This window comes from Egretta garzetta, unplaced genomic scaffold (genome assembly GCF_000687185.1).
Source record: "Egretta garzetta isolate BGI_Z169 unplaced genomic scaffold, ASM68718v1 scaffold567, whole genome shotgun sequence".
NCBI classification, from domain to species: Eukaryota; Metazoa; Chordata; class Aves; order Pelecaniformes; family Ardeidae; genus Egretta; species Egretta garzetta.
The window spans coordinates 121,225-132,830 of NW_009260348.1; the positions used below are offsets into that span (position 1 = coordinate 121,225).

The window sequence follows — 11,606 nt, forward strand, 5'->3', positions numbered from 1 at the left end:
TCCCTACACTTATTCCTTCTGAAGAAAGTGGTGGGAAAGAGAACAAATGTACGGGAAGATGGAGTAAAACCGTGCTGGGGAAGATAATGATAAGGGCTGTGAGTCTGCCTTGCTTTCATGTTCCTGTAACCTTACATAGCTTCAGTTTTCAATTAGACTTCTCTTTTCCCTTTTGAAACTATTCAAAGTTTAGTTTTGTGTGGTTTCTACGTTCTGTACTCAGCCACATGGCAATTTTAAAACAGATTTAGTTGTTAGATCTGGTAGACGTGGTGTAAATGTTTACACTCTAATTGAATCTCTGTAAAAATAACTGCTGCTTTCTTTTTCAACACTGGGAGACTTCTGGGCTGAAGGTTTTATTTAGACCAAAAGTAAACTTCAGTGATTCTTTAGAGGTTCCTGTCTTACCTCCAAGCGTGGCTTAGCATTAACAGCTTTGTAAGGAAGAGCCTTGCATCACGGGATGGTGGCTAATGCATCTTTTCCAGTCTCTCATTTATATGGAAGACAAATGCTGAACTTGCACAGAAATCAGTGGCCTTTAAGAAAAGCTGTTGCTGCACTTCTGGTGGCCTCGGGTTATTCTGTTCAGGAGGCGCAGTGAGGGTGGCACAAAGCCTATGCTGAGCTGAACTGCCCAAGGAGCTGGGAACCATAACGATGTTTAGGACGGGCGCAAGCTCATCAGAGGGTAAGTGCAGAGGATTTGGGTAACGAGGGAAATGGGCTACAAGCAGACGCGGCGGTAAGAGGATTTGATCCTGGAACTGAATTGGAATTGGTGTTACGATGCCAAGTGCCGGGGCAGCTGGTCGCATCTGCTGGAAAACACGATTTCTTTAGTTTGCATTAAAGGGATGGTGGGTTTTGTTTTGTTGTCGGCTGTTTCATCATTTTACATTGCCTTTGCTTGAGATTCCTGGCTGCTCTGAGGCAATAATCTGGAGGGTGGAGGTGCAGGGAGACGAGGGCAGGCGTGCTGCGGCTCGGTGCACGCTGTAGTACCTACTCTGTGTGTAACTAGTCCTGTCGTTTTTATTGCAACACTGCCTGGAGGATGCAATCGGATGCCACAGAAACAGGCTGAGACAAATGCTACTCCCAGTACCTCATAGTCTGATTCTGAAGTTTTTCTGAGTTTTTCCAAGGTGTGGAGCAAAGAGCCTGGTATGGTTGCGTGGGAGAAGGTTGCCAAGTGATTTGCGTGGTGGGGGGAACTTTCTGCCCTGCTCGGAGCTGCTTAGCAGAGCTGAAATGGGCTGTCCTCAGCGGGAATGCGACCCAGCCATTGCTGACCTGTGACAAGCCGGGAAGCTGAGGCAGGTCCTGATGGATCTTCGGATGAAAGCGGCGGTAGCTGTGCCACGGATCAGCTTTGCTCCATTTCTGAAGGCGAAAATGTGATGGTGGAGCGGGCTGGATGGAAGGGCAGGGGTGGAGGGAAGAGTGGGGTGGTATCTTGAAGGCCAGCAGTGAAGCCGTGCTTCGGGCTGGGCTGGTTGTCACTTTTGGGGTGGCCTTGGTGGCTCTGCTGTGCTTCCCGACACCACTAGGTGCCTCTCGGCCTTTGCACAGCGGCTCTGCCACGGGTGCTGCTGGGAGAGGTGTGCAGGGGATGGCGGGCGCAGAAAATACCCGCTGGGGCTGCTGGCTGCAAGAACAACCGCGGTGGTGTGTTGTAAAAGGACGATTCTGCTTTTTTTTTTTTTTTTTTTTTGCATTTTTTGATCCAGCATCGTTGTAGCTTTGCTTTATTTCTAGAGTTGGGGTTGGCAGGGTTTGACCGTTAAGGGCATATGGTGGGGGAAACGTGGAACTGTTTAAGGCAGCGCTGTCAGCAGGAGTATCGAGTGTGTAAAGAGCCTGTGCTTAGCTGTGTATCGTGGATACGCAGGCAAATTTTACATGGTGTAAAATCCACCGTCCTTCTGGGGGTCCTTGTCTGGCTGGCTGAGCTCGGGTGGAACACAGAGCAGCTGACTTCTTCATTGCTGTGATACTGCCTGTGGCTGCCAGAGTAATTTATATGCTTAGAGTGATTTTTATATTTGCTCAGTTTGTTCCTGGCTCAGCGGGATTAGGTTTGGGGCTGACAAGAATATAATCATGGCAAGGTTTGGGGGGTGGGGTAATATCTTCCCATTCTCGGTCATTCTAAAAATACAGGTTGAGATTGTGGAATGGCAGGGTGTTGTTAGTGATGGGTGATGTGTGTCGCCTGTGCCAGAGGAGGTTTGGGGTAGGATGGAGGGTGCTCCAGGGAAATCCCCGTACAGGACAAGATCCCCTGTGGTAGCTCTAGATATGGGTAGAGAAATGGCAGATCCTGGTAAATGATCCTCTCAGCCTGGTGTTTTGTGCCCCTCCAAGACCCCAGCGTGCAAATTTGGGCTCACAGAGCCCTTGCCTGTGAGTTGCATTGGCTGCTCCGGTTGCTGAATGAAGAGGACCAAACTGCTTTTCCCATTTGTCCCTGCAACCAGCATAAAAATGACTCTGGCTCTGTGACAGAAACATTTTTAAGAATCTTGTTCATTCCTTTTTTTCCTCCCCCCCCAATTTGTCCCAGGTACAGCATGTACTGACCAGTCCCTCACGCTGAAACTCCATGAAGGGGCACAGAGTTTAATGTGTTCAAATATTTCACCCTCCACTTTTTTGTTTCGTGCTCCAATACTCCGTTTTACCAGGCCAGCCAGCTTTTGACAGGCATCCAGTTTTATGAGTGCTTTTAGCAGAAACCAAAATCCCACCTCCTTTGGCTTGTGAACAACCTACCAATTGAAGCCTGGGAGCAGAATATATTTGTGTGTGTGTGTGTCTGCTGGGCCCTGTGTGAGTCCAGCTCAGAAAAAAAAAAAAGAAAAACAGAGATTTGGAAATGTGTCCGGGACTTCTCAGGGGACCAAAAAAAAACTATTTAAAAAAAAATACATTGAAAAGCCTCTTGGTGCAACTTGCTGCCTTAACTATGGGTTGTAGGGTTTCCTTGGTTCCAGCCTGGGAGAAGCAGGATGCAGATGAACATGGAAGGGGATCAGTAGGGCCTGATTCAGAAAGCACTTAAAAATGACACATTAAGGTACCTCCTGGCTGCTGTGAAATACGTCCTTAATTGCCCTTTTCACTAAATGCAAGGCTCAGTCGGGCGTGGGTCGTCTGGCAGTGGAGAGCGTGGGAGCCCAGCGGTGCCCAGTCCGGTCCCAGCATCGGGCGATCCGTCTTTGGAGACCTTGGTTCCTGCTTTGTGAGGGGGACAAGCCTATTGGGTCCCGGTAATACAAATAAAAAAGCGTAAAAGACAAAAGGCGAGACTTTTCAAGCTTCACTATTCAACTTCAGGCGTTTCACAGCAGACTGGCTTTTTCGCACAAAGTATTATTCCTTCTAAAACTCAGACTGATTTATAATCTCTTTATTTGAGCACTCCAAATTGCTAGTCACTTCTAAATAGAGATATTAGTCTCAGGCTTTCTACTTGTATTTATTGCCTTTGATGAAAGAGAGGGTGCCAGGAGAGGAAAATGAGTGGAGGCAGAGGAGAGAAATAGGAGAAATTAAGGGAAGGAGGTGGAAAAGGGAACAAAGAGATCGATTAAATCATTTTGCTCACATATCTTTCCTAAGGATGATTACATTTCTCTGGAAAACATCCCCTTCATTCGATATGTTAATATTTAATTAGTTGCTGATCATTAAGTGTTTATTGTCATTGCTAATTTGGACAGGGAAGTGATGGTAAATGTTGTTTCTGATGGGGTGCTGGTGGCAATCTTGCTTGCTGCTGGGAGCATAAGTAGGTTAACAGGGTGGGTGTTTTTCAGTCTCATTGCCTGGCAGCATCTAATCTTCCTTGCACCCAAACTTCGAGCAAACCTCTCGGTGCCTTTTCGTTAGGGGTGTGCAAAGGCCACGGGAGCGTTGTCCGAAAGTCCCGACAAGAGTCTGGGAAAGAGCAGATCTACAGTAAAGGGTTTAGCCTTTTTGCCCTAATGTCGCATTTGTTAGTGTGAGGTGCTGAAAACTCGTTTTCATCATTTGGGCATGTGATATAAAGCCTCAGGATCTGAAATATTACAGTAACCATGGCTACCGGTGACTTATCTGAGGGAGTTTGACTTTTGTTTTGATTTTAAGTGTCTTAATTGTAGTTTAAAAATCAGAATCTGAATGTGTTTTTTACTTTAGGCATGAAACTAAAGGCATTAAATGATTTGCGTTATTAAAATATCTATAATGCTGCCTTTCAAAGGTTCTTAAAGAAGATCCTTAATATTCATCCCCTATGTTCTAAATAAAGTTGCTCTTCAAGCTTTATGTTAGTTCTGCTCTCACCACAAAAAATTTCTTGCAGGCTTGAGCGCTCAGAAGGTGCCTCTCTGGCTATTCTGCAATCCCGAGTCCTTTGTTTCTCCCCAGAAAAGCTGTGGCACCGCGTACTCGATGCATGTGAACACACACACACGCTGCTGCTTTTCCTCCCTCCTCTTTTGTACCCCAGCCATGCCCCGCGGGGTCTTACCTTTAGAGCTTATGTTTACTGTAGGCTGGCTGTTGGAAGCTTGCCCTGCTTAGAAATCTTGCCAACCCCCTTGAGTTTCTCCTGTATGAAAAATTACCAAGCACCACCTGCCCAGAGAGTGGGAAAACGTGGGTGGATATCAGCAAGGATGTTGAACCGGGATGAAGAGCGAGCCTCGCTAGCACCAAACTATCCCTCCGTCAAAGGAGGGCTGTGCTAGAGAAGAAGAGTAGGAAGACGACAGGCAGTTGTGTAGCAAAAGGTTTTTTGTATTTAATTCAATCACTGAAATGTTATAATCTGGCCTGGTATAATTCTCTCCATTTGTACTTGTGCAGTAGTTGCAAACACGCTGAAATACGAACTCATGTTTGGTAAGCCTTTAATTCCAGCTTTGATGTTTTTAATCATCAGTACAGATTTGGTAGAAATGATTCATTAGCTTGAAACGCATCTTGGATGACACGTGATGTTGTGAAGAACTGAGGAGGCAGAGACAGGGGACGATTGTTCTCTGGGACGTTCTTTGTGCCTCATCTGAACTGATCCTTGAAGTATGGCCCTTAAATATCTCTCAGCCCGTCATCAGCTTTAGAGGCCTCTTGGGCGTCCAGCCCTGTGTTCGGATGCCTCCTCGCTGCATGTGTTTCTGGTCAAAAAAAATCAAGCAGTTCTTGGTCAGAAATGTGTCAGCTAAGGATGTCGTCAGCGTGCTTGGGGCAAGGATGAGCACATGGCCAAGCTCCTGCAATAGGTACAGCAGCAGAAGGAGAATTCTGGGCTTGTTTGCCTTCCCTGCCTGCTGTCTGACTGGAACCACTCCCTTAAGCCTCGCTTTAACGATTTCACAAGCCTGCAACGTGCATACGGTTTTGGGTTGCTTTTCCCCAAGCTACGGTCACATACCCCATGCTGAACTCTATCCTGCAGTGACGGGAGAGGATTGAAAGCAATCTGGCTTCAGAGCAGCGGCTTGGAGACAAATCCTCAATCCCATTACTCATTCCCTGGCAGTCCCTTTTTGAAAATCAGGTACCAGTGGTGTTATCGGAGTCTTCGAGGGTGCTGTCCAAAATGGATCGCTCTTCTGAATCAACGTGTCTATTGAATTCCAGCAGCCCCCACCATTCGTGTGATGGATGCAGTTACATGAATATAAAGATGCCTTTCACTGCTGTAGCTATTTCCATATGGAAAGTGGGATTTCTGTTCTGGTAAAGTCACCTCTATACCAATATATTCATGCGAGATGCCCCGATCATGTAAACATTTTCAGATCCCCTTGCAGATCCCTGTAAAGCCTGGGGACGTGCAGTGGAAGTGCTTGATGTGAATGTGATTGCTATGTTTTACATTTTTTCAAAGGATAAATTTGACTGGGTGCAGCCAGACTCACTTGACCCCACTCCGAGCTAGTGTGCTCGGCCCCTGCCAAAGGACACTCCGGCCGCAGAAACCTCCGCAAGGCTCTGCAGCAGGGGAAGGACTTCACCCGGTGCCATCCTTTTGAGGACAAAGACGAAAAAACGAGGAAAATTCGAGAAGCTCTCCAGCCCTGCCTCCATCAGAAAGGGAAGGGGGAAGGAGCGGAATGAACGATTTCTCACTATTGTGTGATGAACGGCTTTTATCTTGAAGGCATGTTCTGAACTGCTGAGGAGTGGATGCAACTCTTCCGAAGTTTGTCTGCAAGGCTGTTTCTTCTGTAACAAATTGTTAAGCAACAAGTACATGGCATGCTCAGATCTCACCTAAGATAGGGACAGCCTCACAAAGGCACTTTCAATGTTCAAGGCTTCCTTTTGTACCTTTTTTTTTTTTTTTTTTTTTTTTTTCCCCTTCTTCCCCATTAGAAAAAATGCAACTGCATAAACACTGCCGGTAATCCAACCGCTGCCTCTCTTCTTCCTCTGTTCCTAATGCAGCGCAAGGAGTGGAAAGCAAGGCCACGCAGCATAATGCATGCGGTGCTGCGGTGTGCCCCGTGGTACGGCAGTCTGGTTTGAGCCAAGCCTGCTTTTATCACAAACCCCTGTTTACTAACCGCGGTGCAAACAGCGCTTTTTACTGGTTTCTCACCTCTCCTCCTCCCGCTTTGTTTTTTTGTAGTCTTTTACTTGATTTCTCATGCTTTGTGTCGATTTTACTTTGCTTCCAGCCTATGTTTCTTCTAAAAATTCTTTTTTTTCTAGACTGAAGAAAACTGGATGTTATCAATGCTTCTCTTACTGTTTGGTTTTGGTTTGTCTTCCCCCCTCCCCCCCGAGGATTGTGTAATCATTGGATCCTTTCATTCTATACCTGTAAATAGACAAAGGAACTAGTACAGGGTGTTTTTCAGGGGTAGCTGTTCACAATTACCTATTGAAATGAATCGCACATGCAAACACGTTTATTCCAGCACAGAAATATCTACCCGCCCAGATTCAGTCCTCCATCTCCTTTAAACTTACACTCTGCTTATTAACAGTGCCTGTAAAAGTTAATTGAGAAAAAGGAAGAAAAGAAGAATGTTTGTTCAGGTAAAGCTTGTTTGAAGAGGCACCCGCACTGGGGGGGTTGTGGCTATAGTGAAAGCAACCCTATATGGGTAAGCCCTTAGGCTAGGAAAAGGAATATTTAAAATTGGCCTGAAAAAAAGGCTGAAGAAAATTTCCCATGAGAAGAATCCTGCAGGAGATCAGGTCTAACGAAGTTCCGGTAAACTCAGGAGTTACCGTCTCCCAGATGAGCCACCGGAGCTGCCTGCATATTTTACCTGTCCGGTGCGAAGCAGAATGGGTTTGCTGGGTGAACAATACTGTGTTCAGAGGCAGGATCGTTTCCTTGCTTATGCTCGATGTTTCCTCCTTTAGACTCCAGTGAATCAAAGCCATTGTTCCAGAGAGGAGAGTAAAATGAGTTTGACGTGATGAATATTCATGCGCTCGCTCCCTCCAATCTCTTTCCCCTTTCGCCATGGGAAGAGCTGGAGACGTTTCGTTTCTTGGCTCGCCGAGTAATGGATAAAGGTCTTGTCAGCAACTGACTTTTTGCTAATCCTTTTTATTATGGGAAGGATGTTGTAGCTGGACTCTGCTCTCTGAACTCAGACTTTTTAGTATGCTTTGACTTGAAGGTGGGAATTTCAGATCTGTGCTACCAGAAGCACAGCTGACCGGTATCAGTCATCCCAGTAGGAACTCTTAGGAATTTTAAGGCGCGTTCCCAAGCCTGAGGAGTTTTGAAACAGACTGCAAAGATTTGATATCTGCATCCTGCAGCATCCCAAAGAGCTCTAGAGCTACTCGCACAAAGCAGCTACCCTCTCAGCGCTCTGATGAACATCACAGATTTCCCCTGACTCGCCTGTAAAGCTTGCAGGAAATTGCAATCCGATAAGTTAAGCAAGTAGCAAGTCCTGTCCATTGTTCCTTATTGTTTGAGGATTGTTTACGTCCCCTTTTTGGTTGTCCCATCTCCCTGACTCTTCTCTGACCTTGCCTACTTGTTTTGTCCATTGTGTGTGGCTTTTGTTGTTGTTTGGGTAGTGAACTCTTGGGGACAGTTGTTAGCAAACGATGGGATTATACAGCCCCTAGCGCACTGGGACCTAGTCTCTGTACTATTTTTTTTTTTTGGCTTTCTTGGTATGTTCTACCTAAATACTACTACTACTACCCTTTAAGTACAGTACTAAGTGCGCTCTCCCACTGTGGACTTGGGAGCGAGTAACACAGCTTTCCAGATTCGGTATGATCTGCTTGGGGTTTTTTATGTCACGCTTCCATAAAATATTTCTTACAATGCAGACACCGAATAGCAGGATGTTTCTGAAAACACAAAACCCATTCTGAATACTGGGCCTTGTGCATGTTTTCTTCCCAGAAGGACTCTGATCTTGATCCTGAAAAGTAGTTGAGCGTTGGATTAAATTTGCAAATGCATTTAGGATTCCATGCTTCCGTTGGTGTGAGTGGACCCCATTTGGTGGGCAGGGCATGCTGGCCCGCTCTCACCTTGCTCAGGAAATCTGCAGCGTAATTGTGGTTATTTCCAGAGGAGCGCAGAGCATCTAATAGTCCGTTCCACTTGTGCAGGGATGCGGCTGATGTTCACCTCCAAATGCAGCGTTCTCACTGACAAGTGCATCTGAGGCCAAGTGAATCTAAGAATGATGCTCTCCGTGCTGGGGAACATGTGTGAGAGGCATTGGGAAAACCAAGGAAATATTTACACTGGGAGGGGACTGTTTACAGTGCAGTTCAAACAGTTGACGTTATTTAGAGCAGCCGGTGCTATGTAATATTTTGCTTTTGCTCTTCTCATGAGGGTCAGGCATAAGGAAAGGATCAAATAGGGCTAGCAGGGCCGTCCTTGGACGGTGCAGAGCATCCCACAGCTGCAGTCAGGATAGGTGGTGAGAAGAATAAGCAACTGTGATTCAGTCTCGTGGTTGAAGTCAAGGTCAGGGTGGACTCCGGGGTAGTGGTAGTGTAGGGACACCAATGTTCGTTGGAGATTTTGGCCCCACCAGCTGGTGTTTGGATGGTCTCCAAAGCCCGTGTGTGCTGCAGCGTGACGGGTTGTCAGTAATGTGAAAGTATAATTTAAAAATTTGGAAGTCTCTTTTGTATTGGGAGAAGGGAATACAACTGAGGTACTGATGTCATGATGTTCTGTGTGGCGATTGAGCTGGGAATTTGCGTTCAAACTGCTTCGTGTTACAGTATCTTCCCCAGCATGCTTTGTAGGTATACCACATATTGTTTTAATTTAAAACCAGCCTGTCTCTCTTGTTCTGTTTTTAGCATGGCTGACAAGAACAGCACCCTGAAATGCACGTTCTCTGCTCCTGGCCACAGCACCACTCTACTGCAGGGACTGGCCTCGCTCCGAGCTCAGGCTCAGCTGCTTGATGTCATCCTCACTATAAATAATGAAGTGTTTCAGGTTCATAAAGTTGTCTTGGCTGCCTGCAGTGACTATTTCAGGTGAGAATCCAGTTGGTGGGATTACCTGCAGGCATGTAGAGGCTCAGAGTCAGTCCCTCTGCATGCAGATGAGCTTGGTTTGACTACAGCCGCTGGGCCAAGACGCAAATTCAAGCCCAGGTCTTGAACACGCCTTGGCAGCATGGGTAGGTGCTCTGTCTGCCGAAGGAAACAGGCTTTTGCCCTGGAGCTGCTTGAGCTGATTTGGAAGTGGCTGCGAGGGCTCTGAAATGAGTCATCCCATTGAACGATGGCGCCCATTGTAAATACACTCATGTTATCTTTAAATACCACTGATCTGTCTACAGTGCTTGCTGTTCACAGGCTGAAGAGTATGAAGCATTTTGTGTGTGCATTCCCCAGACGCCCCAGGGAGATAGGGGAGAATTGTCCCATCTTGTGTGGGTAGCAAACTGAAGCACGGAGATGAGTTCTCTCAGCCAAATTAATGCAGAGTGAGCCAACTGCAGAGCAGGAAATTCAGTCATAAGCGACAAGCGGTATTCATCCATCTTGCCTCTGTCAAACTCTTCTGTAATGGTTCTCTGACTTGGAATGACTTCTCTTTTGAGCTAGGGATCTTTTCTGACAGCACCAGTTGCAGCGTGAAGTGAGGGGCATGCTGGAGGCAACGGGTTATAGGGAAGGTTCAAAACAACCGAGAACTCGACCTGGGTGTTACTCTGGACTGCTGGTCATCGCAAGTAAGGGCTGTTCAGCGGGGTTTGCAATTCCTTGACATGGAGGCTCCTTCGTGATGGGAGCAGACTGGTTTGCTGAGTAGGTAACCACGAGCAAGGGACTTCCGTGTCCTTTGGCGTGTTTCTTGTCTCCCTTTGCCTGTTTCTTCAGCTGCTCTGTTGATGCCTGTCTCACGTACACACGTATTTTCTAGGCTGTTCCCTTCCCTCTCCCTTTGGTAACATAAACCTTCCAAGCTTATCACTCTCCCTAACAGGCATGCAATTAATGACGGAGCTGATCTCCCACCAAATGCTAATAGCACTATTTGTATTCATAAATGCTGTACGCAGTGCCGCTGCTAGTGTGTTTTCACTGTCGAAATATAATTGCTGAGTAGGTTTCTTGTTATAACTTCTGTGGTGCTAAGGAAGGTTGTCCTGGGGAACAATGGCAGAATAATCTGGCTTTTGAAAATGCTCTGGGTTTATGCAGAAGGGGGGAGGGAGGAGAGTGAAATTGAGGCATTTATATAATCAGCATTTTAGAACCATAACACTTTTTAAGGGAATTGCATTCTATTTGATGATTTGTCTTCATCATGGCAACAATAATGCTTTTCTTTTCCTCATGCACGTTCAGCTCTGTATAGCTAATGCACGAGTACACATATGTCTGCGTATCCTCTGGGGCAGGGGATCAGGGCAGCATGCTGTTCTGTGACATGGGATACGCAAGGGGATTTTAGCAGAATGCTCTCATCTGCTATATGGACAAATAATTGCGAACAGTATTCCTGGTCACTCGGTTACAGAAAGCTGATTTCATATGCAGATATTTCCTTATTTAGGTCATTTAGGATTTCTTGGGTTTATGCTGGACGGCAGCAGGTTTTCTAGCCTGGTTTGGACAGGAAACTTGGAACTCCTGTCTTTTGACCACGTTCCCAAGATATTCCTTTATTCCTGTGTTGATGCAGAAGAGCAGGGGCTGTTCAGCGTTTTTCCTGACTAACTTTGCACCTTAGAGTCACTGCAGCTTCCTAAGGCAGCTCTAATGACACTGTGCCTTCACAATGAATTTACCTTTCTGATGGAAAAAAAGAGTAGGTTATCGATGGTGGAAAGAAACGGCCCAAGATGTGCAGGCAGCTGGCAGCAGTTTAACAGCTCTTTTGTATGACAGTCCGTAGCCTGGCTGTGATGTGTGTGCAATGGCAGGGAACGGCAAAACTCCCTGTCACCGTTCTTCCAGCAACCTGTTTTGACTTCAGCTTCCCCAGAATTGCTCTGCTACTGCTTGTTGAATCCTACACAGAGCACAAACCTTTGCCCCCGAGCTACCCATACATAACAAAACCTGCTGAAATTTAATGTAAACGTATAAAAAACCAAATGTGCAGTTATGTCCCCATCACGCCCACAGGC

The 11,606-nt window shown here is 46.4% G+C and overlaps 1 protein-coding gene across 6 annotated transcripts in view; it reads left to right on the plus strand.

Moving 5' to 3' along the window:
- The window catches only part of KLHL26 (kelch like family member 26), a 16,129-nt gene that overhangs the window by 281 nt on the left and 4,242 nt on the right, over nucleotides 1–11,606 (plus strand). The window contains exons 1-2 of one of the 6 annotated variants that reach the window (XM_035898173.1): nucleotides 50–694; nucleotides 9,316–9,498. In XM_035898173.1, coding sequence (XP_035754066.1) covers nucleotides 9,317–9,498 — 182 coding nt within the window. In that variant the 5' untranslated portion in view covers nucleotides 50–694; nucleotide 9,316. Of the gene's footprint in view, nucleotides 1–49; nucleotides 695–1,059; nucleotides 1,171–8,407; nucleotides 9,499–9,634; nucleotides 10,283–11,606 lie in introns of those variants that run through there. The other 5 variants (XM_035898175.1, XM_035898174.1, XM_009642743.2 and 2 more) reach the window with 5 other exon arrangements.